Source organism: Aulonocara stuartgranti, assembly GCF_965226115.1.
Source record: "Aulonocara stuartgranti genome assembly, chromosome: 6".
Taxonomy (NCBI): Eukaryota; Metazoa; Chordata; class Actinopteri; order Cichliformes; family Cichlidae; genus Aulonocara; species Aulonocara stuartgranti.
In genome coordinates this window covers 19,376,407-19,402,852 of record NC_138944.1, presented here as the reverse complement: position 1 = coordinate 19,402,852, position 26,446 = coordinate 19,376,407, and the positions used below count along the sequence as shown (strand labels likewise).

General features: G+C 42.6%; 1 protein-coding gene across 1 annotated transcript in view; it reads right to left on the bottom strand.

Annotated features, from left to right (window-relative positions):
* Nucleotides 1-24,007, bottom strand: part of pcdh7a (protocadherin 7a) — a 41,767-nt gene extending 17,760 nt beyond the window's left edge. The window contains 5 exon segments of the mRNA XM_082535712.1: nt 10,904-11,683; nt 18,095-19,271; nt 21,490-21,601; nt 21,604-23,434; nt 23,595-24,007. Coding sequence (XP_082391838.1) covers nt 10,904-11,683; nt 18,095-19,271; nt 21,490-21,601; nt 21,604-22,912 — 3,378 coding nt within the window. The 5' untranslated portion in view covers nt 22,913-23,434; nt 23,595-24,007.
* Between the last annotated feature and the right edge of the window lie 2,439 nt (nt 24,008-26,446).

Below are 26,446 nucleotides of genomic sequence, written 5' to 3'. Positions count from 1 at the left end.
GCAAAGTTGGGCCATTGAGCGGTCGGAGAAGGAAGAAGGAGAGTTAATTAGAAAGCAGGGGAGACTCCAAAGCATCCCTATCGATAACCTCACACCACACTTCAAGCGTATATATGTACATTGGCTTTTGCAATCCCCTTTGAAAATTATAGTTCGGCATTAGGGTTAAGAAATGGCTCCCGTGAAGTCATATTCAGCAGAGCCTTTTACTCAGAAGTCTGCCTGATTATTATGCGACTCGTGGCATTAAAAAATGTTGAAAAGTGCAAATTATTCTGCAGCTAATGCAGTAAAAATAGTTTAGATGCTGTTTGTCTGTAGCATAAAACGACAGGTATAGATTGCACTTTTAAGGTGTCAGTAAGAAACCTCATTAGGGTTCATTTTGGGTGTATGAGGATTTGTGTATGGTATATTAAAATATAACCATCTATATAACATCTGTCACATTTTCTTTATGTTCTGATTCAGTGCTTCTGTTTTCAGGCTTCAGGGCTTAACTGTGGATTATTTTCACAACTCATTAATAATTTAGTCTCATTAGCCCAATAGGCTGACAGAAATTGCCATTTGTAACCAACCAAGAGTCCAGACTACATATTCAGTATGCTGGCATAGAAGATTCTGAAATCCAACCTGTTTTCATCCCTAAAAGTTACATAAATTTTTAAATACTGAAACTGTTGCAGTCTACGGCTCTTGTACGGTGTCCATCTGCAGAGGAAGCTATGTGTTTTTAGAAAGCATTGATCTTTCAAGCTTTCTTTTAAGCCACGAGACAACAATCCAATTACTCTTTAAAGCTTATTCAAGGAAGAAATGTATTTTTCAGCCCATTAGGGGGATTTAATCCGCTTAGTTTATCTGAAAACTAATTTTCACAAGACAGCAACGAGACCTCTAATGTACACAATATTTCAGCAACTTAAGCACTATATATATTGAAAACTTTGAGCTTAAGTGGAGCACTTTGTAGATGCAAATACATTCACTGATCTCTACATGGGTTCAGACATGATATGCGCATTTGGATTCCTCACAGTCCAGATCTCATATTCTACACAAATCCCCATACGGGAATAAGAAATGAATTATTTAACCATTCATAATGATCATGCCATGTAAGAGTAACACCACTTTGTAAAAGTCACACAGAGACACTTTCTTGCAGGAGCGACTTATTAATCAGATTAAAAAAAAACATTATTTTTTTGATATTCAGTTAGTTAACAATTTTAAATTCAATGTTTGATCATCCACAGCTACACTGTTACTGCTGCTGCTGTTGCCTTTTGGTTGAGATCTACTAAAGATCTACTGCAAACATGGTGAGCACGTTTAACATCTGTCTTTTAGAGAATTCAGAGAAAAAAAAGGGGGGAAAAGAAAAAGAGTAACAACAAAAAACCCCCTTCAGAGCATGTTAAGGTGAAATCGTTGATTCAACATATTTTTGACAGAAGACTCCCTGCAAAGGCTCTGCAGGATTTAAAAGGGCCGCTGTCAGCAAAGGCCGGCATTAGAAAACACTCTCACACATCAAATTCTAATCAAAGCCTGGTCTTTTTAACAGCATGAAAGCTTTTATGTTAACACGACACCACGACCAAAGCTTTATTCACGCTTTTAAAAAGAGACTGACCCAAGCATGTGTGTGTGCCTGCACCAGACAATACACCATATCTGTGTCAACACACTCTACCCTTGCTTCTCATCTTACCGGTGATACCGTGTGTGACTCCCCTAACCATGAATAAATTGTCTGTGATCCGCGCTTACAAAGTGTACACCTGTGTGTGTCTTTGTATGGATGCAGGTAGGGATGTGTATATTTTCCAAGCTGTCTCAAGTTGTCGGCTCGGATGTGAGCATTCTTTTATCCAGCCAATTAGAGGTTGCCATTTCATCCCATGGAAACCTGTTTGGGGCCTAATTGGAAGACGTATTTGCATGACTTTGATTTCAGTTTCTTAGTGCGCTTGTTTTAAAGCTTCTGTGTGCATATGCGGATGTGAGTAATTTTCAGTAAAAGTGAGGGTTTTTTTTTTGCTTTTACCCCCTTTTTCCTCAAGTGCTGTTAGTTGCCATCTTCATATTAGTGCTGCATTTGTGAAACAAGAGGAGAACCTCTTAAATAATCTATGTCTGATTTGTACCTGTGCACTGTTGACCCATTAAGAACGAGCTTTATGGTAATGCCTTGCTATTACTGTGCTATATCAGGAGAAAGTCTTTGACTTTAAGTGTAGTTTGATTCATCACGTTCACTGTGTTTTGGCTCTAAGTGTCTGTATGTGAACATAAATCATGTTAGTTTATGCGTATGGAGGTAGTTCTTCCTTTCCAAAGTCCAAGGGAACAAGAGTGTGTGATTATACAGCCTGTGTGAAAATGTGTGTCTGTCAAGCAGGTCAACCTGTTTTAACATCTCTGTTTGAAGACACTGGCTATTTCTTAGGGCTTGGGTCAGCTAGATCTTTTGGTCTGTGTGTAAGTGTAAGTGTGTCTGCACATTTACATGGGTGTCTCTCTTCTGGTTTATTTCTGACATGAACAGGCAAGTGGGACTCTACAAGGATCGAACACGCACACATAGCGTGTACGCTCACACATGCACTGGGAGAGGTTTGGGTCAGTGGTATAATATGGAGAAATGCTGCAGGCAGAGGCATGCCCACTCAGATTTATGTAACTTTTTCATTAGGGCAGGTAGAAAGCTCTCATCTCTTTCCCTCTCCCTGTCTCTCCCTCTCTCCCTGACACACACACACACACACACACACACACACACACACACACACACACACACACACACACACACACACACACACACACACACACACACCAAAATAGCCTGGAGAGTCTGAGCTGGCTTTCCTCTCAAAGTGAACCTCCTTCCCTCCTCTCTTCTTCTACTTCTAACCCTAGACCCATACACCTCATTTCTATCTTTTTCAGTCCATCTCCTCCTTCCCTGTACTCCCCCCATCAGCTTTCCACCCCTAGGCAATACCTAAGAATGCATTTTCATTTTGTAGCTTCACATCTCCCTCCACCACTCACTGAAGCATTGCCTGTTCTCCCACTCACCTTATTTCTCTTCATCCACCTACCCAAATCTCCTACAACCACCCCACACCGCCACCACTATACCCCCCCCCCCCCCCCCAAAGTTAGTGGTACTAACCAGGAATTTCTTTTCTACTCTTTCATTTATTCTCCTCCTCTTCTACAGTCTTCATCTCGATCTTCCGATTTATCTATCTTCCACCAACAATTCTAAACAGATGGCTACACGTAGCCTGGAGCAAAAACATTGGCTTTGGACTACAGCGCTACCAGGGCCAGTCTTTTGCACTCACGCAAGATCTAATAAGCTGATATCCGGCATATGCATAAACCATATTGCACAGTGCAGATATTCACACCTTAGGCTTGTTTCTTGGTAGCATGCTTAATTTTATCCAACCCCCCCAAAAATGAAAAGCAAAGATTAAAGCTGATTTTAACTACGGTCTAAAAACAGACGAAAAAGAGGGAGCAGGAAATGGAGAGGGTTGTTAAGAGTCATTTGTAAAATTTAAAGAAACTATTAAGTGTTATAAAAAAAGAAAGTTTGGAACCATTAAAAACACGTTTTAAAAAAGATGGATCCAGATGGAGAGTGATGAAAAGAGATGAAACCACTTAGGGAGAACAAAGAGATCAATCAAGAGAAAGACAGACGGAGGAAGATGTAATTGTGCGTGTGTGAGTGTGTGGAGGGGGCGGGGGGTAAAGTCAGATATTGGGGATGGAAGATTGGAAAGAGACACTTTTTTTAATTGGACGACTTACACAGCGCTGAGTTCTAAAGCAAATATCTCAGGCGCCTGCTCTGTACAATAAAATAATAAGTGTTTATAAGCACATTCCAGTGAGTAGATTTTTGCCACCTTGGTTTTGTAAGTTTGTACATTGAAGCTTAGATCTGTTACCATCACTTTTGAGAGTATGTACTGTCTTTTTTTAAGACTCATAATTAGACATATATCTTTATATTCCAATACTTTAACTCTGAGCATTCACCTCCTTTGCTTTAAGCCTGATTGTGATTTAAGAATAAAAGCGCTTTTTCTTTATGTGTGTTTGCAGACCTGTCATTGGATAGGTGTTTGATGATTCGTAAGTTGTTTCCTCTGTAGATGTCATGAGTTCAAAACTCAGTTTCAGCATCTTTTAACGAAAGCATGCTGATATTGTGTCAGTCCATTCTACATAATAAAATCAGTCCGTCCACCGAGCTGTCACCTGGAACATCGACTGGCAACGCTAAACCAATTTTAATCAAGTTGACTCACCCTAGATTGATTCAGTTTGAGTTTATCCAATCTGACTTGATTCCACACAATCTGAATTATTCAATTTAGCTGCGCTGTGCGCAGTCCAGTTCAGTTCAATTCAAAATCCATTCAAGCCAATTTAATTCGGCTCAACTCAATACCACTTAATGCACTGAAGATTCTTTTGTGTAGGTGGATAAAACCAGTCATAGGGCTACTAAGCTGTCTCGAATCCCTGTCTAGTGTGAGAAAGAGTGCTTTTGTTTAGCAATATTGGGTAAAATTGCTCAACCCACAGACAACCATTAAGGTAATGCTGGAAGGCAGATGAGCTGAATGCCGAGCTGTACAATGCGGAGCAGAGTCTTCAAGACGCAAATAAAAGGAAGCATCGCAGTGAGGGGCTTGCTATGTAGGTCTTTGTGTGTGCTCAAATGTGTGTCTGTGTCAGGGAGTTAAGAGAGAGTGTTTGTGAGCCTCCGCAGATGTGTGTGATTCTTGGAGGCAGAGTGTGCCCGGGCTTGTGAATGTGATTCCGATCCAGAGGGAATGGAAGAAGAAACTGATGTAAGAGATGGAAAACTTTCCTATCCACTTGTGTGTCATCATATTCTTATCAGACTTCATTTGCTTGCAGTGAAAAAGTGTGTATGCATAAGGATCTGGGAGGGTGTGTAATTATGTGCTATTATGTACACACAAAAGTGTTTCGGTGGGCACGTCTGTGTGTGTTAAAATCATAATTTTGACAGTGCCTGCCACATGTATCCCTGCTTCAGCTTGCCTGCGTGAGTGCATGTATCTGCTGGAAAGACATTCCCACATTCTTGCCATTTCCACAGAGAAGTTGAAACAAAAGCTGAAGGGAGGAGTTGTTAACACGGTAACATTATCAGCTGAACACCCTGTCTGTATTATCTTGTGTGGTAAACAGCTGAGACAGACAAGGGACTTCTAATCACATTCCAGCTCTGGTTGACCTTGATGTGTAAGGAAACAGACAATTTGTCTCCTTTTGCCTCCTGCAACCTCCCTCCCTCTGATTCTCTCCTTCCTTTGTCTTTCTCTGGCTGCACTTAGGCTGCCACACATGGAAGTGCACATGCTGTCTTTGTGGCTTTAATTCAATGAATCCTAAAAATAATCTCAACCTTTAGCATCGCCTGTTGCCCTTTACTTTTTACATTCACATTCTTATCTTGAGTCAAAGCGTTTTAAAGAGTATGGGCGACCAAAACATCACTTTAAAAACCTCATCTTCATCCCACTGAGGACATTTGGACTGCACCTTGTCTACGCTGGCTACATTGTGAAAGCAGCATGCCAGCCCAGCAGCAGTAGCAGCTGCAGTTCTCAATCATTTTGTGTTCAGTTGGAGCGCCGCTGTGCAATCTGAAAAGTTTCGGCAGCAGTCACGGCCCAATACACTCTACATAGTCCCGGAGAAAATAGCAGAAAAACAGGTGTGAAATGGCAGCTTCGAAATGAGACCAAAACAGTTCTTGTGCAGATGCAGCCTGCAGTGCTTTCACATTTACCATTTTTCAGGAATTTGAAACCAAATCTGGTCCTCAAGCTAAGGCTTTTCCCCTGTATTACAGAGTTATATCTGTGGAAGTGAGTGCAATGCAGCTGAAGATTTGTTTGGTCAGATTCAGTCTATGAGCTTAGTTTCTTTCAGTTAAATTTATATCAATGTAGCTGTTCTAACAACAGAGGAGTTCAAACAGATGGATAGCTCAAAACCTGTGATTGTAGATATGTCTATACTATGTACAGTACTACACTGTAAACATGGAAATAAATAAATAAATAAAAACATGAATAAAAAAGTAAAGGATTATTTTGTCCAGTGACCTTAAAAAACATGACAAAAACATTTATGAGTCATTTATAAATCTGATCGTTGCCTATATTTAAAATATAAATGTTGAATGAAATGATTTAACTAACAAACTATTATTCTTTCAATTTCAGCTGATGCTTCTAAATCTTAAATCGAAGGTGCGATGAAGATGCTTTTGTACTTCCATTCAACTGTGGCTCTTCATGCCAAGAGCCCACAAAGTACTGCTGAATGGCAGGTCGACAAAACTGTCAATAAAAGGGAAATTCGTGTTTCTCGATGTTTACAAATGTCAGTTTGTTTGTGAGTTTTAATAATGGACCTTCAGTGCACTTTCAGACGCAGACTATTTATGTTCGTACAATCTCGATCAAGCGGAAAATCAATGTTTACAGGGTAAGCAAGTGTTCTAAATCTACAGCCAAGCACCTAAGAAGGGATAGTGCGATGGTCAACCCTTTCTTAGTCTCCTTCCATCATTTAAACCTCTCTCACTCTGTCTCATTTCATTCAGTCTGGCTCATGTTTCCTCTCTCAAGTCCACTGCCTCTAACCCCAGCACCTCCCCTCCCCTCGTGCTTTGCTGCCAGGTCAGCAGATCAGTTTCAGTCTGGCTCAATGGGTGATCCCCACTTTGGTTACCTTGTCCTTCTCACCTCCCACTTACCTCCACCTCCTCATCTCCCATCTACTCGCCCCTTGAGCATATGGCTGGCTGAGTGGCCTGAACTCGTCGTGACTTTAATAAATACCTCAGTGTGCTGGTATCATCATGACAAGGGTCACGGGATGGTTACAGTGTGCGCATTCGTGTGTGTAACAAAGCAACAGGGAGGGGACAGTGTGTGGTTGTGTGTTTCTGTTTGTTTCTGGATGACAGTACCTTCACCTCTACGACCCAAATGCACGCTGCATGTTATCACAGGGGGCGTATGTGCGGATGCATTCATGTGGCATGCATGAATCTGAGTCTGTGACAGAGGCTCATCATATTTAATCCTGGAGGGATTTTGCTGAAATGAAAAGCTGCTTTTCAATTTTATAATCCAGTAGACCTAATCTCTCCACCCGCACCCGTCCATACAGTCCAATTAGATGGACAAGACTGGCCGGATGAGTCCTGTTCACCACAAACTCCCCTTCACCTGACCTTGCTGTGCCAATACAAGTGCCCCGTGTTGTGAGAGTCCAGCAGTGACCTTCACCAAGTGTTGCAGAAATGTGCAGTGCGCAAAAAACTGCACCGTCGACCCACCTGTTTCCACTGCAGTCTTGGCCTTGTTAACAGGACATTGATTGGACTTGGACTGAATGTGTGTGCATGGGTTTAAGATGATGTGTGACTGGTTCGATTCAGCCTTTGTGGCACCGAGCGCTCACCCGCCCCCGCACACCCGCTGGGTTCAGCAAGAGAGAAAGTGCACACTACAGTAAAAGAAGTCGCACTAGTGAAAATGCTGAGTCGATTTATTCTCGGAGGTCAGTGTGGCGCATGGAAGATGCAAGGGTACCAGCGACGGGGTGTTTAGATTTATAGCCTGGCATATGGCAAAGAAAGTTGGAGACTGATGGAAAGGAAGAGGGAGTGAGAGTTAAAAGGGGAGAAAAGTGAACAAGTGAAAAGTTCAAAGCGCTCTTTCAGATTAAGTTACACTCTGCAAAAAGGATGAAAACCAAAGATAACTGGAAAAATAACTGTTAAGTTTGATAAGCTTTAATTGTGGGTGACTGAGGACAACAGACAGGAGGAACCTTGTTGTGATGAATTGTGCATTTTTTTGTGTGTGTGGTGGAGTTAAAGGGTGGAACAAGGCCACTTTGCCCATATTGACTGCAGTGCCATGTGACTGCTGTGATCATTAATGTGTCCTGATGCCAACGGGTATCCTGATGACCCACATCTCAGCAGTCCACTCTCAGTCTCTGGCTGCCACCCAAACCAGGCCTCTCTCTTTCTCTCGCTCTCTTGTCTTCTATCTTTACTCCCCGCTTTCCATGCCTCTCTTTTCTTGGAGAAACATACTCCTATCGTCTTTCTTAGAATTTGTCCACTGCAGGTGTAAAAGTGAAGTTGCAAGGAACAGAGGTGGTGAGGGTAAACAAAACTAAATACCTGGGCTCAACCAACCTCCACAGCACTGGACAGCATGTAAGAGAGGTGAAGGGGAGAGTGCAGGCAGGGTGGAGTGGGTGGAGATAAGTGTCAGGGATGATTTGTGACTGAAAGATAGTAGCAAGAGTGAAAAGGGAAGGTGTTAGTGAGAGCTGCTATGATATATGGTTTGGAGACTGATGAAACGACAGGAGGCCAAACTGGAGGTGAAGAGTTGAAGATGTTATGGTGTGACCAGGATGGACAAGGTTAGAAATGAGTATATCAGGGGGATAGCACGGGTTGATCAATTTACAGACAAAGTCTGAGGCTGAGATGCTCTCGACATGTGCAGAGGAGGGATAGTAGGTATGTTGGGGAATGGATGTTGAAAATGGAGCTCCTGAGCAGAAGGAAAAGAGGAAAAAGACAGACAACATTCATGGATATAGTGGAAATTAAGGGGGTCGGCGTGACAGAGGAGGATGTTAGAGACAGGGTGAGATGGAGGCAGTTGATCAACTGTGGTGAGCAAGAAGAAGAAGTTTGGTATTGAACCTCTATAATTTTTCTATTACTGTTAGAGACACACACCCCCAACCCCCAACACAAACACACACGGACACACACACTTCTTGTAGAATTTAGTTAAATAGCTAATCATTTAGACCACATTTCTGTTTTTTTCACCATTTTGTCCCTCACCATTTCCATTCGTATACAGATATCTTTCCCACTCTCTCTCTTCCTACTCCTCAGTGGACAATTTACATAAAAACAACCAACACTATTAACTGAGCTGTCTTGTGATCTTGTTTCCTCTTTGATGCAATCTTGCACTTTATTCATGAGCATCCAAGTTGGTCTGATGATGTGCTGACTTCAAATGAACAGCTTTTAATATTTTCACTGACCCAGTAAAGTAGCTTTAAAATGCAGAAGTTCTGCCCCATCTCGTTTACTCCATCTTCTTCCCCCTCCTAACCTTCTGTAATTCTCACCCACTCCTGATCTAATTCTATTCCAGTTTCTGTTGGCATCGCAAATCCTACATCTGGCACATGCACACCACCTATTACTCCCGGAGTCTATCTCTCACTTGCACTCATGTATAAAATGCATATGCCTTCATGGAATAAGCACTACTGCAAGCAAAGTGACAGGCACCCACAAACAAAAACCTGCTCATGTCGCTAAACTGTTTGAGTTAACAAATTTTGACATGTAAGCGAAACCAAGTCACACATGAGCTCCCAAAATCTTAGCCAGCACACACACACACACACACACTGTGTATGAAACCAATGGGTGTTGGAAATTTTGGGGGTCAGCTTGGGTGGGGAGGGGGCAAACCTCACTGCAGAATGGGAGTTAATTACCACATCCGATCAATAATTCATTACTCTGTCAGTTTGTGTGTCTGTGTGAGTCTCTCTCTGCTCTGGCATGTTTTGAGTGCACATAAGCATGAACACCAAACTCTCCCAGTAAGCATTTTCTTTCCCTGGGAATGGCAGATTAAGAGGATTGAATCCGTAATGGATTAACCTCTGCAGTTTGTGTGCGTATGCATATGTGTGAGTGTTCCTGTGTGTGTGTGTGTGCACGTGCACTGAGCGGGATCAGAGAGCCCATGTATGAACTGATTAGCCTAAGAAGCTGCTCTCCTTCCCTTTTAATGACCACATCAGCACTTTTCTCACCACGTGGAGGATAAATGTAGACTTGTCTGTCAAGGAAATGAGAAGCCCGCCTCTTTAAGAAGGGTTAGCTGTCATTCAAATATCACTCGTGGGCGCACTCCCTACAGAGTCCGGAGACCCTGCTGTGTCAGTGTGGCCGTGATGATAGATAGTGACTGTGTCTGTGTATTTGTAAATGTGTATACATGTGTAGGTGGAGGGGTGAGTGACCATCTCTATGGTGCATTTATTCAACAGGAATTCAGCTTTTAACTGCAGCGCCTGGATTGAAAACCAAAGCCATTGCATCCATTAACTATATGACTGATATTGTTTATGGGATAAACATATATATAAATGGAAGAAAGATAACAGCTTGACAAGGGAAACAGAAACACAAAATGACCAATTACCCTGCTGGAAGCAACTATTCACCCACACCCCTCTCTGTTTTCACTCCGACTGATCTCCTCAGGGGTTCATACACACGGTGTCACATACACACACGTGTGCGCGCGCACATATACACACAATCATGCACATTCACGTACTCTTTGGCTACAGTGTGAGCTTGATGTATGTGCCCTGTAGTAGATCTTGCTAAACAGAGGGCCGATGTTTGACATGGAGCGCACGCGTCTGACAGCAGGCTACCGCCACACTGCTCATAGGCTTAGTATGCTGACACAGACACAAAAAAGTGCGTAAGCATACACACACACACACACACTGACAGCTATTTTGTGGAGATAAAATGGTGTTTAGACATCAGCGACAGGGTTTGCAGTACAGTATGTCAGCAGATGTGTGAATAAGAAGACATGAAGCCTGGGATGAAAAGGAGGAGATCAGGAGCCACACAGCGGACAAAGAGACAAAGAGACAGAAAGAGCTGAGTTTTTTAAGACAGAGTTGTAAAGAGGGACCAGTCAAAAGAATATTCAACATCCAGTGCGCCTACCTGTTTGCTGTACTTGTTTCCAGTCTGGCAGCCATACTCTGAGCACTGGTCAGATCCCAGGGACATGGCATCTGCATTGCCACTGCCTCCACTACTGCTGCTGCTGGAACCAGCACTTCCCACACACCCACCACTGCCTACAAAGGTGTTAGAGGGAGGCAGCTCCTGGACTGCCTGGTGCTTCTTTCCCTCTGCTGGAGGTGAGTGAGGCTGAAGATTCACTGCGGGGAGGGGCGAGCTGGATTTGTAGTGCCGGGCCAGATCTGGGCTTGACTGATGCCTCCTACCACCGCCCATCCGCGGGCTTCCAGGGTCACCATCCACAGCACAGTAACGAGCTGCCAGGCGCTCACTAGCACTGCTCAGATCCTCTTCATCATCATCATTGGCATGGCGACGCAGTCCGTTGACTGTGACTATACCACTGTAGAGGGCTCTGTCTGACTTTCCTCCTCCAGGTCCATTCCCACTGCTTCCACTGCGCTTGTCCCTACGAGGCTTGCGTCCACGATCTGATCCCCCACCACGGCCAACCTGTGGCTGCGCCCCCGTGGGACCAAAGAAATCTTCCTCTGGCTCCTTCTTGCCGGCCTCATAGCCATTCTTACCCTGAGCACCACACTGCCGAGCTGTGACTACCAGAAGAATAACCAAGATGACTGCTGCGGCTCCTGCCAGGACACCAATTGCTACACTGAGGCGCTGCTTGCCTAACGCACGCTCGCTGTCTGGGTCCCCTGCAATGTCTAGTGACAGCGGAGCCATCAGGCTTCGGGCCACCTGGGGAGAAAGGGAATAGGGGGAAAGATAAGATGCAAATGCAGAGTAAAGAAGGAAAAGGAATGCAGAGACAAACCATCAATAAAAAGTTTAGAGCAGCAACTGTAAAAAGATGACACAGTGGGGGTGAGCCACAGAGAAACATCAAACAGCATCGTCATCTTAATTACACTGTGTTTTAGTGTGAGAGCTTCCCATTATTCCCAGACACATAGGGTGTCACTAAATATATAATTGCTCTTGCTTCCCAGTTGCAGCATTTCAAATTGTGCCTCCAATTCTTCACTTGTGATCTCGCATCTTCTGCAGTAGTAGAGAAAAAATCTGGGATTATACTGTTTAAAGCTGATTAAAAGAATAAAATGAAACTTTAGACACTGAGCTCATGGGCAGTTAGGAATGGGAAAAGTAGGAGAAACAGTCAGTAAATGTGAAAATAAATTCAAGAGACATTATGAATACACCCTCTGAATGCAAACTCATCTACTGTCTCATCAATGAACAATGTCCCTATTGTAAATGAAAGCGTAGGCATGGATTTGTTAAGGATTTGGTATCACAATTTTTGCACTGCGAATTGGACAGTTAGACAAATAAGGAGGCCACTGTAAATATGTGAGCTCTGTGGAATTGTCTTTAGAGCCATTTTTTCCCCCACATTTTAAGGTCTCAAGTTTGTTCTGTTTAGCATAATGGTTTTGTTACAAGGTAAATCCACGCTAATCCATTTCAATATACAGCATATTGCACATATTTTGTCTCTGGGCTTAAGATAGATCTAACAATTATCTTCCTTTATGAACACATATACAGGATTGAAGCTCAGACATGCTCTGAGCTTGTACACTAATAAAAGGATCATTATAAGAAAGTGGGTTATGCTGAAACACAAACACAGCCATTAGTGGATATTAGAGATGGCACGATACCACTTTTTTATGTCCGATACCGATACCGATATCATAAATTTGGATATCTGCCGATACCGATATGAATCCGATATAGTGTTTTTTAATCAACAAAACTGTTTTTTAAAATATCTTGCTGCATTTTGCAAGTCTGCAAGTTCATACTCAAGTTTAAAACAACAACTACACTAAAGCTATTCTGTTATACCTGTATACAAAAAAATATTTCATAGTTCAGCAATACTGATCAATCTAATAAACTTAGACCTACACCATCCTCCCTATTCTGGTATTTTAAAGAGTACTTAGCGTAAATATTAAGCAACCTAACTAATAGGGTTCCAACTCCCAGCAACAACAAAAATAAATAAATAAAAAATAGGGAACCACCCCTCACGCTCCACCTCATGATGCTTAATCGACGTAATCAACCTTAATTTGATGCAGTGTGAAAAAAAATGCACAGAAATCAATTATTTTTCAAGAAATATTAAATAGATTCAACATCTTTCTTCAACAAAATTGCAGACTGCACAGATGGTACCTTCCCAAAGTAAAAAGTACTATAGCTTACTAGGGTATATATATTAGACTTAATAGTCACTATATACAGTAATTGACTTCTATTCATTTTACATCAAATTAAAACTTTGGGTGTCAGATAATTATTTATTAAAAGCTCGACATTTTAAATGAGAATAAGAAAGAAAAGTATGTCTTTGTGCCCCCTTTTCCCTGTTAATGCCCTATCGGCCCCCCTGGCTAAACTTTGCTAGATCCGCCCCTGCACAGTTACCAGCGTCAGCTACGTAGAAAAAGATCCTGGTGTAGAAATTAATATTAAATAAATTCTAACAACAGCTTATCAAGCTTAAACGTTCTGCTGTTGTTCAGCCGCTGGTTTCCTCTTTCTGGTGCAAAGTGGGCCAAAAACAAACAAGAGACACGGACTCGCGACAGAAAAGCCGATCAGCTGATCATTTAAGCAGTTTCACGATTGAAGTAGCAACAGGAGAGCGAGAGGCAGTCGTTTGTTAAGCTTAACGTGGGAATGCTTTACAAACATTCAGAGATGGACTTACACACTTGCTTTACTTCTCTCGGGGATAACTTTGTCGGAGATGAAATGCCAGGTTGCTAGCGAAGCTCCACATGCTATCCAGACCACCGACAGGTCCGGCATGCCACAGCTGCTCTATCACGTGATGCATACTGCTCCGACTGCTAACGTTCTGAGGTGAGTTACGGTGTGTTGCAAGTTTTGTGAGGTGCTTTCGTGATATTTAATGGATCGGATTACATTTTTTATTTTTCTCCGATATCCGATCCAGTAATTTAGGTCAGTATCGGACCGATACCGATACGTAATATCGGATCGGTCCATCTCTAGTGGATATGGAGCCTTGCTCGACAGGAGACAATGAGGCTGTGGTGTTCTGGTCTGCACAGCCCTGCTGATAATATGGGGTAGACTCATGAATTTAAATACGACTAATCAATACAAACCAGCTTTGTAGGCAGAATCATTATTTAGATGCACTACAAGTTTAGACAGATATGAGCACAGTGATATCTATTCATGCACCTACACATGCCCGCAGAGAGTGTAAGCTGTTAGCGAGACAACTCATTCAGCAATCCCGACACCTTGTCACAGAGCTCATACGACAATTTCTTTGACCCATCTAGACAAAAAACTACTGACTCATGTAATTCCTGCTGCCTGCTGCTTAAGAATGTTAGATAATAAAGTATGCAAGGATGGATGGGAGAAAAAGAAGTTAAATATGAGCCCTCGTGGCTTCAGATGGCTCAATAAAAAAAATATATGGTATAACCTGCAGTGTTAGTAATACTGCAGAAAATTCTGCTCATACAGCTGCACTGTGTAACTTGCTCATTATACTACAAAAGGCATATGAGGCTTACTTATACAGAGGCATTCTTTTTGTTATCCATGAGCTGAGAATAAGCCTGGCAGTGTTGTAGTTCGTTGTTTTATCCCCATCTATCAGGGTTAAGTTTCATTGTTTTTCACTGAGTTGTGTTGGTTCTATTCCATTATTCTGCTTCCACTGCAGAGGGCCTCTCTGCCAGGCTCCGCTCTCCCATCAGCCCCACTGTTCTTTTGCCTGCAGTATTCCTTTCCATTCTCATTCTACTGGGCGTCTCTGGCATAGCGCATCCCCTGCACTGTCTGCTGTATTGTGTGTGCAGAACAAAGAGAACATTGCGATGGTGTGTCATATGTACAGATACCACTATGTGATGGTGCAGCCGCCGAGTCTCTGTGTGTTTGAGTGAGCACACAGGCACATGTGACGGCAAAAAACATGAAATGGTGCAAGGTGTATGCTTGTGAATCATCTCCTCTCTCTCTGTGTGTGTGTGTGTGTGTGTGTGTGTGTGTGTGTGTGTGTGTGTGTGTGTGTGTGTGTGTGTGTGTGCATGTGAGAAGATGAGACAGCCCATGTATTGTCATCCAAGTGTAGATATGCATGCTGTATGCAGGTATGGGTACAGCATACCTGCACAAGAACATTAGATGCCCCAAGTGTTGAGCGATATAAGCTGCCAACTCTACCCCTACATTTGAATTCAACCTTGTGACGCATCCCAAAATCCCAGAGGAATCTTCCATTCTGCTGCATGAGCTTTATTCTAGCTGGACCTAACATTAGCATCTATCTGTTCTACTCTCCAAGGATTCAGTTATCAGCATGTCACTGCAGATACTGATGCATCCAGACAAGGAGTCCACACAACTAGCCGATACTTGAAAAGTACTCATTCCCGGTTGGGGGCTCAATAAATTCACACCACAGAATAGCAACACTTTTAAAAATCTTACATTTTTAAGATGAAAAAATATATATTCATATATATATAGATGAACTGAGATAATATACAATTGGTCAAAATGTGAAAGTGGACGTCATAGTAGATCACACTTTTGATGTACCTTAAGGGGTCCCAAATGACAGCAATGTCTAAAATCTCACAACTAAATTCTTTCTTCTTCTACCTCAAACTCTGCAGAATGATATTCCAGATAATTATCCAACATGTGGCTCTCCCAGTAATGTTGGATAGAAAAGACTGGGGTAATTTTCTGCCGCGGTGCTACTGCAGCAGCAGCAGCCGTTTTCGTTCCCTAATTGCATCTGGCATCCATCCACCACTCAGTTTGACTTCATTATGAGATGGAGGTATTCTCTCTTCAATGACTTCTACTCAATTACTCCTTCAAGTTCCTCCAGTCACACTAAACTATGCATATTGTAATCACAGACAGCTTTTATATCAGCTTGGATATATTACACCCTATTGTTTGATTCAGTGGCATGGTCATTTAGGCATACTGCAGCTAATTCTTCCTGCCCTGGTATTGTTTCATCACTTACCTCGTGATCTTTTTAAATTCTCATCTCTTTGATTTCTTGTTTTTTTTAATATATATTTCTATTTTTAAGTGTTAAATTCATAAGGTGTTCTATTTACTCCCTTGTGATAAAATCATTCACCCTCTGTCTGCACTCATTTGTTTGACTTTGTTCGAAAAGATATCTGGATGCCAAATTGTCTCCACATGAGGTGAGTCAAAACTTTCAAGCTGAGGTAATACAGGATGTTTTTCCCTTGCTAAAACACAACATTTAGCTTTAAGTGTGGTTCAATACAAGGATTTAGATTACTCAGAGGGCATGTTTAGCACAGTTTTACTGTAGTTGCTATGCAACTGTCTAAAATAGCTATACTAACATAACAGAAAATGAGAAATTAGTTAAAGTTTACATTTCTCAGCTGGCAATCATATATATTCTCCAAGTGTCTCATTTTTAGTCATCTTCCCACCCAGGGAAGCAATACACTACAACAAGCATAGAACGAGGTAGAGTCTGCAAGAGGTGCATCTGCATTATAAAGTGTGCTCTTACAGATTCAGCTAACATTTTGCATAGGTTAGAGTTCAGTGGAACTTTTTATGCTGTCCATATTGACCAAAACATTTTTTTTGCTTGTTATATGTGTGCCTCTTACTACTCTTACTGTTCGCCTCACTACCTCACTACTATTTATACAATATTTATATTTATATAAATCATGATACATGCAAAGAGTGGACAGCTGAAGACCTTTTCCTCAGAGAAAATCTAAGAATCAGTTCCTGCCCAAGTTTCAAGTGGGAGTTGAAACCACAAGTTCAGCACAAACACTCTAACCACAAAGCCACTGAACCAATTTAATTAATTAAGCGCCAGTACCAATTTCCACACCAGAGATAAAGTTTCAGTAATTATTACCTGCCAGCATTTATAACTTAATTGAACATTTTTAAAGTGTAATGGGAAGTTCATTTGATTAATACGGAGGCAGAGGAGAAAGAAAGATTTCCACCAGCATAGCATAAGCTAAATTTGAACTCATACTGTTGTAGTTATTTTTGGTATCTCGGTAATGTCTTTGAGTCTAGTCAATTACCTCTGCACCTCTGTGTGGCTCTTTCAAGCCAACTCTGATCTTGCTCTGAAGACTTCTGTTTCAGAAAGCCACACAGATTTATTCAGTAATAGCAGATGCATTATATATTAAAGATTCTCTTTATTCTCCCAGTAAACATTACTCCTTTACCATTTGAAGTGGTTTACTTTATCTAATCTCTGCCCGTGTCTCTTCTCTTCACAGTGTGCTTCAAAACACAATGCAAACTCTATACTGCATTAATATTCAAGTCTATAGTTAAGAGACACGGCTCTGGAATAACTTCTATTCAAATGTACGAACATACTTCAACCTATTCTGTATCAGAGGGCCAAAACTGGGACAGGGCGATCTCTCTCTTGCTGGCTCTCTAACATACTTACCTCTAATGCTCTCTCTCTCTCAAACACACTCTTTTCCTCTCCTCTTTCTCTCTCACTCTCCCTCTCTCTATCACACACACACACACACACACACACACACACACACACACACACACACACACACACACACACCTAATGCTTTCAGCTTTGAGTTCAATGTACCATAAAAGGAGAACCACTTCAGTAATAACAGTTATTTTAACCACACACACATTATAACAATGCATGCTGGACAAAGAACACACTCCAGTAGGCTCCAAACTACAAAGAAGCTGGCATTGCCAGTAGCCATCAATTGAGAAATGGGCTTCTTTATCTGGGGCAAATGTAGGCACATTTTCCCCCAAAAAACTGTCTGAAAATTACACCATGCAGGCTGCAGAATCTCTGCATTTATTCATTCTGCAGCCACAGCTCCTGCACTGTAATGTGTAGACATTGTGGCCGTTTAAGTAGGCCCCGGGGCAATACCATCGCTGTCAATATTTGTTATCATTATCAACAGTGTGGAATTGTGGTTCACATTTACCAAAAAGGGACAGTAGGTTTCATTAAATCTTTTACTTTGAGTTATTTAACTTAATGTACTCTGTGGGAGAAATCAGTTAGCATAAGACTGTATTAATACATGAAGTTACCTGTGCATCCACTAGTGAAGCATTAGCCAAGCTCTCATTAATGAAGACATGAACCAGCGCAGTGGCACAGAGAGAGGGGATGCCACTGTCATTCACTCGGACCACCAAACGATGTAGACCTCTGTGGCGGCGCTCCAGAGGCTCTGCCAGGGTGATCACTCCATTGGTGTGGCCAATCTCAAACAGTCGGAAGGGATTTCCTCCTACTAGAGAGTAGTGAAGATCAGCATTTGGGCCTGTGTCTGAGTCTATGGCTGTTACAGTTTTGACAATGGTGCGGGCACTGCTAGCAGGCGGTAGGAGGGTGTAGGACTCGTTGGCTGGAGAAGTAATTGCGGGGGCGTTGTCATTTTCGTCCGTCACAAAGAGCGAGATGGTGGCAGTAGCAGTTTTGCGAGGCTCACCTCCATCCACTGCCCGGACACGGAAAGTGTAGGTGGAAAGCTTTTCACGATCAAATGATGCAGAAGAGAAGATGGTTCCAGTGTTGTTCTCAATGGAGAACAACTCTTCATTCTCTTTTTTACCATCTTCTCCCTCTGATTTTTCTCCTGTCATCTTCTCATCAACTCCATCCATCTCTACAAAAAGACTTAGTTCTGCATTCTGACCTTCGTCAGCATCAGTCACAGTGACCATGCCAACTGGACTGTTGGCTAGCAGATTCTCCTTTACATAAAATGTGAAGATTTCCTGAACAAACTTTGGAGCGTTGTCATTGCGATCGGTCACCTGAACAACAACGCTGGCAGAGCCTTGTAAAGACGGGGTGCCTTTGTCCTTTGCAAAAACCCGCAGTTCATATCGCTCTCGCTGCTCACGGTCCAAAACCCCAGTGGCACGAATGTCTCCATTGTCTGCATCTATGTAAAATGGTCCATTAGCAGCAGGGTCGAGTGAGTAGGCAATTTCAGCATTCTTGCCACTGTCTGCATCTGTAGCTACAACAGTGACTACCCTTTCGCCAGGCGAGTTGTTCTCTGCAAAGTGGACCTCCACAACACTCTGGGCAAAGGTTGGAGCATGGTCATTGATATCTACAACTCGCACCATCAATGAGCTGTTACTAGAGAGACTGGGGCTGCCAGAATCTACTGCCACAATTGTTACACTGTACTCTTTTGTGGCCTCGTAGTCCAGCAAGGCAGAAGTGTGTAAGAAGTACTTTTTCTTGTTCCTGTAAAAAAAGAAAAAAGAAAAAAAAAGAAACATGAATGCAATAGACATTTTACAGGGAAATGATATACGTTTGATCTCCGGTGGAGACAAATAATGATATTTCTTATTAAACTGCACTGGCACTGAGACACCAGGTGTTGCAGAAAGTTAAGTGGCTATTGTCTTGGTATTTTTATGGGAAATGTTCTATTATCATATCATACAAAATGTCACTTCTTTTGATTTTAGAAAGCCCAAGGTCACATCTTCAAAAGTCTTGTGTTGTCTCTCCAACAGGAAAAAAAGCATAGAGATACGTAGATCACAGTGATTAGAAACAAAAAAAAGACAAGCACTCAATTAAAAAGAAAGGACTAGAGAATACCTTGTTCTTTTTTTTTGCCTGAAAATTAACATCTGTCGAATAATTTCACTTTTCTTTCAATCAGCTCTAATATTTGCTACTTTAATAATCATTGGATTTAAAAACATCTTCCAAGGTGACTGCAATAATCTGTGAAGGGACACTAACACTGGAGAAACTGTGATTGTGACATTTTAATTAAAACCATGTATCGATGTGGTGAAGACCTCTTATCGTTACCACTTTGACAAATTTCTTTAGTCGACAATAGCCTTACATTCAATAAAACCACTAACCTCATTGTACAGGTGTCTGGTACTAACAATAATATCCTAAGAGGCTTTGTCTTTTTTTTCTCACTCCTGCCATTCAATGCCTTAAGGGAACATTCTTATAACTGACTGAAGTGCACTGACATCTGTAGTCATCACTGCTGGAATAATATTATTTAAAAGTGCAAAGCCCTTGACTATAATGAATATTTGTGCCTTAAGTTTACAGATTGTAAGATAGCTTCCCTACTTTGTAACGTTAGTGAATGAGTGACACTACTTGAACTAAGCTCAAGTGAAATTGGCATAGAAAAACACTTGAATTCTCTGTGAAAAACAGAGATCTAGATGGAAACGGTTTGCTGGATGTGTTGTTATCAGTGTTAGAATAAGCAGGTGTATATACATTTTCATATGCTGTATATTTCTGAATCATGATAACAGTTCACACGGTTCAAGGTTTGTATGGTATGTATGGTGAGGAGATACCAGTGAGTGAGCCAAGAAGTAGCTTCACATTAGTGTACAGTTTATGGAAAATGGGGGTTGACAAATTACAAAAGAAGAAGAAAAGCATCTTACTAAGCTAATAGGCTCCTTCTAGAACAACTTTTATTCACCATTCATCACTGATTCTACAAGTGTGCGAAACGCTAATGGGGGGGATTAAATATTGTTATTAAAAAATATATATTCCCACATTTGATGTTTTGATAACAATGGTAGAGAGTCAGGTCTTTGTATATGATTCAAAATCTCCCATAGGTGTTGTGCTGGGTTGAGATGGGGTTACTACAAAGACCATATGATTAATATCATTTTTATACTCATAAACCATTTAGTGACCCCTTGTGCCCTATGGATTAAGGCCATCAGTACAGAAATATTTCATCAAGCAATAAAGGTGAGCACTCAGGACACCTTTGTATTGATTTTTGGAGACCCTTGCCTTTAAGGGAACAAACTGTTCCAGGAACTTGACCTCCATAGCATGACAGAGCCCACAGAATCTCTCCGTATAAGGATCAAGGGTTCAAGTTTCCCGCTGATTGTTCACACATCTGTGTTCTTTGATAACTGAATTAATCACTGTACATAAGTGTTAATAAATAGCTATAAATTACCTGTGTTTGATGGAATTTTAAAGTTGTATTGTTTGATGTATATGACCCTTTTTTTAATAAACAATGACCTCGCTGTTGTTTTTCAACTCTGTCATTTTGATTCAGGTGCTTAATGATACATAGACACATGTTATTTTACTAATATTCTGCCTGTTTGCTAATGTTTTGTCCCCCGCTCAAGTGAAGTTGTGTATCATATTGAACTTTTATTTGAAATGCCTCATTACTTCATAATTACCAAAGATAACTTACTGTGTTGTGCTCCTTAAAAAATTTCCACCGTGCTTTGGCAAGGAATTATTATTAGGATAGAGGTTCATTATCTGACAGTGTGTGCCCAAGTAACTTATTATCTAGTCTTTGATTCAGTGTTGTTCAGCAAATGCTTAATGATAAACACTTATCCTGGCATGTTTACTTTTAACTTTTCAGGATTTTGTGTAAGTTATCACTGTTAACTGTTTTGGTTCATCTTACCTGTCAAAGGCGTCATCTGCAGGTAAGGGTGGGAGCACTGTTTCCCCAGCTGGCTTGAGTGTGAATGGGACATCTCCTACTACTGTGCAAGTCACAGCTCCATTCTCTCCTGGTCCCGGTCTGACACCTGGACCAGAGCTACTGGTGTGTCCACCAAGACATTCTCTGGCACTAAAGAGGCTCCGTCTCGTACAGGGATCCGGCCAATTTTTCGGATCTCTACAACAGGAACGTTGTCATTTTCATCCCGAACAGCCAAAACTACCGTGGTTCGATCAGTGCGGGGTGGCTGGCCGCGGTCCCTGGCCATTACTGTGAACCTCAGTTGTGCCACTTCTTCTCTATCAATCCTGTGGAGAACACTCAGCCATCCAGTTGCTTCATCCAGCCTTAGGAGTCGCCTGACAGACTCAGTTGCAGCTCCAAAGACGTACTCCACTTGCCCATTGACTCCAATATCACGGTCTGACGCTCTAACCTGGAGGACAGGTGTACCTGGAGGGGCATTTTCTGCCATTTCTGCTTCATATGTAGACCTCTCAAATTGTGGGCTGTTGTCATTCACGTCAGAGATAGAAACACGAAGCAGAGCTTGGGAGGAACGTGGTGGGTTCCCTCCATCTCGAACCCTCAGGACAAGCTCATATGAATCTTTTTGCTCACGGTCTAAGGTGCCTTTCACAATGAGCTGTGGCTGTTTTTCACCATCTGGTATATCTGCCACTTGCAGTTCAAACACACTGCTTCTAGCTCCTCCCCCATTATCTCCACTTCTACCCCTCCGGTCCCCAAGCCCATCTACTCTAGTAATGGGGTTTCCTCCTGCTGTGCGTCTTGATGAAGTTGACCCAGCCCCACCGTCCTGAATGAGCTCATAACGGTCAATGCCGTTTCGCCCAAAATCTCTGTCTGTGGCAGTGGGAAGCAGGTAAAGGGTTCCAATGGGCCGATTCTCTTCAACTGAGAGCTGCAGCACAGGTGAGGGGAAGGAAGGTGTATTGTCATTGATGTCTGTGATGACAACACGGCCTTCAAACAGGTCTACCCAGCTCTGCAGTGGCCCGATCACTGACACTTCAAAGTCCAAGAAACACTCATTTTCATCAAATATCATCTGGCACTGGGGGAGTTTCTCTCTGTCGATGCGCCGTGGGCCGGTTGTCAGCTCACCTGTCACATTGTCAATCTTGAAGTACTCTGAGCCGCTCTCCAGGGCAAAGGTGACATCCCCACTGCCTGTACCTGCTGTGAGGCCAAGGTCTGCGGCTACGTTGCCAATCTTGACGTCAGGTGGACCCTCCTCCGCCACCCGGTACCGGAGAGCTGAGTCGGCACCCGGTAGCTGAGTCAGCAGCTGCAGCACTAAGACCACGAGGCTGAGAACCTGCGCCGCGGAGGAGTGCACTGCACCAAGCCTCTGCATGGCTCTTTCTCTCGCTTCTCTCCTTCCCGCTCTGTCTGCCTCGTAGCTGCGGCTCGTCTCTTCTTTATTTATGTTCTGGTGTACCTCACGGCGTGGGTGTTTGGTTTATCCTTTCTTACCCTTTCTCTACCACTCTCTGTGGACTGCTGCCTGAGGTCCGGAGAAAAGCTTTCTGACTGTAGTTCACTTCAGTGGCACAGGCTCCTTTCTTCTGTTCTCCTCCTATACTCAGTGATTTTTATTTTCAAACTTCTATAGCAGCAGTGCTCTTATCTTGCTGGGCTGTTTAAGCCTCAGAGATATAAAAAAATCCATCCTGCTGCGAAAAATAAAACTAATTTATCAGAATTGGATTAATCCACTTCCTCACTTCTTTCTCTTCCCTCCGTAAACCGGAGAGCTATCCGGACAAGGGCGCTTATCAGTTCATAATGCTATTTGTAACTTCTTTTTATTCCAGTCACATTTGGGACAGAGGCTTTTCTCGCGTTTTTCACAGTTAGAAACTGCAATGCAGCACCACTAGAGGAAAGAAAGAGAGAGAAAGAGAGAGGGAGAGGGAGAAAGAGAAAACAGCCTCTCAGCTCTCCGGATGGTCAAAATTTACTCGAATCTCAGAAAAAGAATGAAAATCTGTTTGAAACAAGTCTCTGGGATCCTGCTAGACGGGATCTTTTCTTACCTTCAGATCCAGCTGCGTTTTCCTCTTTTTCCCGCAGTGGAGCAACGTGCCAAGCAGTCGGATTCCTTCACGCAAGTTATCTGGAGAGAGGAGTGTTTTGCAAGCCGACTTTCTGATCATGTATTTTCTCATAAAATAGAAAAACCAGAGCCACTCTTTGTGGACTAAAAGGGGGGTATCCCGAGTGCAGCATCAATTTAGCATAATCCTGTGCAGCCCGTGTTCGGGATGGATGTCTCGGTGATGGACCGAGTGTAGATGCGTCTTTTTCCAAGAGTCCCGCATTCTCTCTCACTCCTCCACACGCGCCTCCTCCTCTGGTTTTTTTCCCCTCTCACCTGCACTGCTCGGGACTGCTGCTGCTGCCTCCGGTCTCCAGCAATGCTGCAGTCTCTCTCTCTCTCTCTCTCTCTCTCTCTCTCTCTCTCTGCCTCTCTCTCTCTCTCTCTGTCTCTCTCTCTTCGCTACTGCAACATTTTCCCCCATTCGCGTAACTCGATCGCTGAGCTGTAACGGGAGAGGCAGCAGAGGCGGTGTTGGGTCGCTGTGTGTGTATGTCGGTTACTGGGGACAGACCTCACCCCCCTTCCTGTCATATAGGAAGATTAAATGGCTTGGTGTCTGGGCTGCTGACAGCTCCTGGTGGGGAAATATCTTTATTCACGTATTCATACAAAGGACAAGAGAGACGGATAGAAAAGAGAGTGATCTGGCTGTAATACAAGTCAGCCCAGCGCTCAGTCATATTTCTGCTGGTGCAGCTCTTTTGCAGAGGCAAGTGTAGAGGGCTTCATTCATTCTTTTCTGAAAGAGGCAGAAATTGACACAGCCTTTGCGCTCTCACGTAATGGGAAATTGTTGTAATATTTACAATCCTGTGACGGGTATAGTTGCTCGGCATGCGTAAACTGTAACCTATAGTATACCTTCCACAAGGCAACACTGCAACCAATGCTCTATTGTAAATAAATGCAGAAATAAATTCCACGGATGAATTAAAAGTGGTAAGCATGCTATCTACCACTTTTTCTGATTTTATTTTCTTTTCTTTTAACGTTCAGAGGTGTTTCGGTTGTTTCTTGGCTTTCACTGCCTCTTACATAGTCTACTCACACACGTGCGCACACTGGTGTGGAGTTGTTGTCTCTCAGCGGAGGGACCTGCTCGGTGAGAAGCGCAATGCAGCATCGGTCCGCTGCTTACTGAACACTACCGGGATTTCCACGTTGCTGCTCTACTACATCACCTTTGCATTTCTAATTTCCAAGCTAGTCAGGCCGTTTGTTATAGAGCCACTAGCACCGTTTGTCTCCCGGCCTGAAAGCAGGGAGTTCCCCATAACACATAACATTATTGACGGAGTGAGCCCTGTGCACCAGCCATTAGTGAACAGTTTATTGCTGACGGAGAGTAAACAAAGACTGACAAACTGCCTAGACGGGTGACATGTTGCCGTTTCTACCCTCTCTCCCACCCCCACTCCCCTTTCTCCCCCCCCTCCCAGCTGCACCAGGAGCTGTGGGTGTGTAAAGCGCTTATGGGCCAATGTGCTTAACATTCAGAGGCACCGACACTCGCCCGCTTCAAGCGCACTCACGCCCTCTATTGTCTGCCCCACGTGCGCGTTTGTTTCCCTCGAAATGAATCCTGGAATTCGCCTCGTGTTTTGTGCGCGCGGGCATGAGCGCGCACATTCATTTCTGGGAAGAAACGAGAGAAAGAAAGAAACGGGCAATTAGAAAATGAAGTGCACGTGCGCGCCTGCTTGTGTGTATTGTTTGGCTCCTCCGGTCAGGTTAGTTCATTTTTGCTTCAGCTGATTTAAGAAATTTTGGTCTCATTTGACCTAATAAAAAAATCATCTAATAAAAATATGCTGACCCGAACATGCTGTTATATCCAACCCATTAAGATATAATTGAGCACGAATCCTCTTTCATCAGCAAATGAACTGCACTTTCAATTTGCATATTGAATGAAAAGTGACCCGTGGTGTGAGTGCGTGTGTGTGTGTGTGGTCTAGTTAAACACAGAATGTCTTTTTTGTCTCTGCGCTGACAAGCTTTTTAGCCTAAAGGCTTAATCTGCTGTTTGTGCCACCGCAGCAGCAGTCAACAGTCTTTACATCATATTGTAATAACTACACAGAGAAATAAGGGAAATAAGGGAAATAAGGGAAAAACCATTCCACAACATTGATCATAAAAAGTTATTCATGTTAAGTATCATGAATCATGTTTGCTCGATGTCATCCAGGCAAATGATAATTGTTCCAGCACCATCCCTTTTAAGAGAATGCGACCTTATAATCAATTTCATTCAAATTTATGTATATGTGATGTTACATTGACATCATGGAGCTTTAACTACAGACATTCAGTCAATCAGAAACTTTCAAGGTGCATTATATCTAAAGCCATTATATGCCATTTCTTTGACATTTGTATTTTCCCCTCTCCGTCTATTCATTTTTTCTACTCAAACTGCATCATAAATGAGATTTGTTAATTGTTTATTGATTGCTGCCTCTGTTATGTTTTGGTAGAAGCACAAAGACGAACACCAGTTGCCAACTATCTGTGACACATTAGGTTGTTTGAGCATATATTTATACCCCAGTGTTCCCATCCAGAACTGCAGCAAAAAAAGGCTGAGTGACTACAAAACTCATCACGCTAACCTCAGTGGTCATAAAGCCCTTTAAAACCTGAATCATCTTCACAGACCACCTACTTGACATCCTGCAGTCCACCTCCTACACAGAACACAAGCTGCAAGCCCAAGAATACATTTATTGATTCTTCCTGGTGGTGGACTTCAGCTCAGCGTTTGCGATTTGATCCATTAACTGC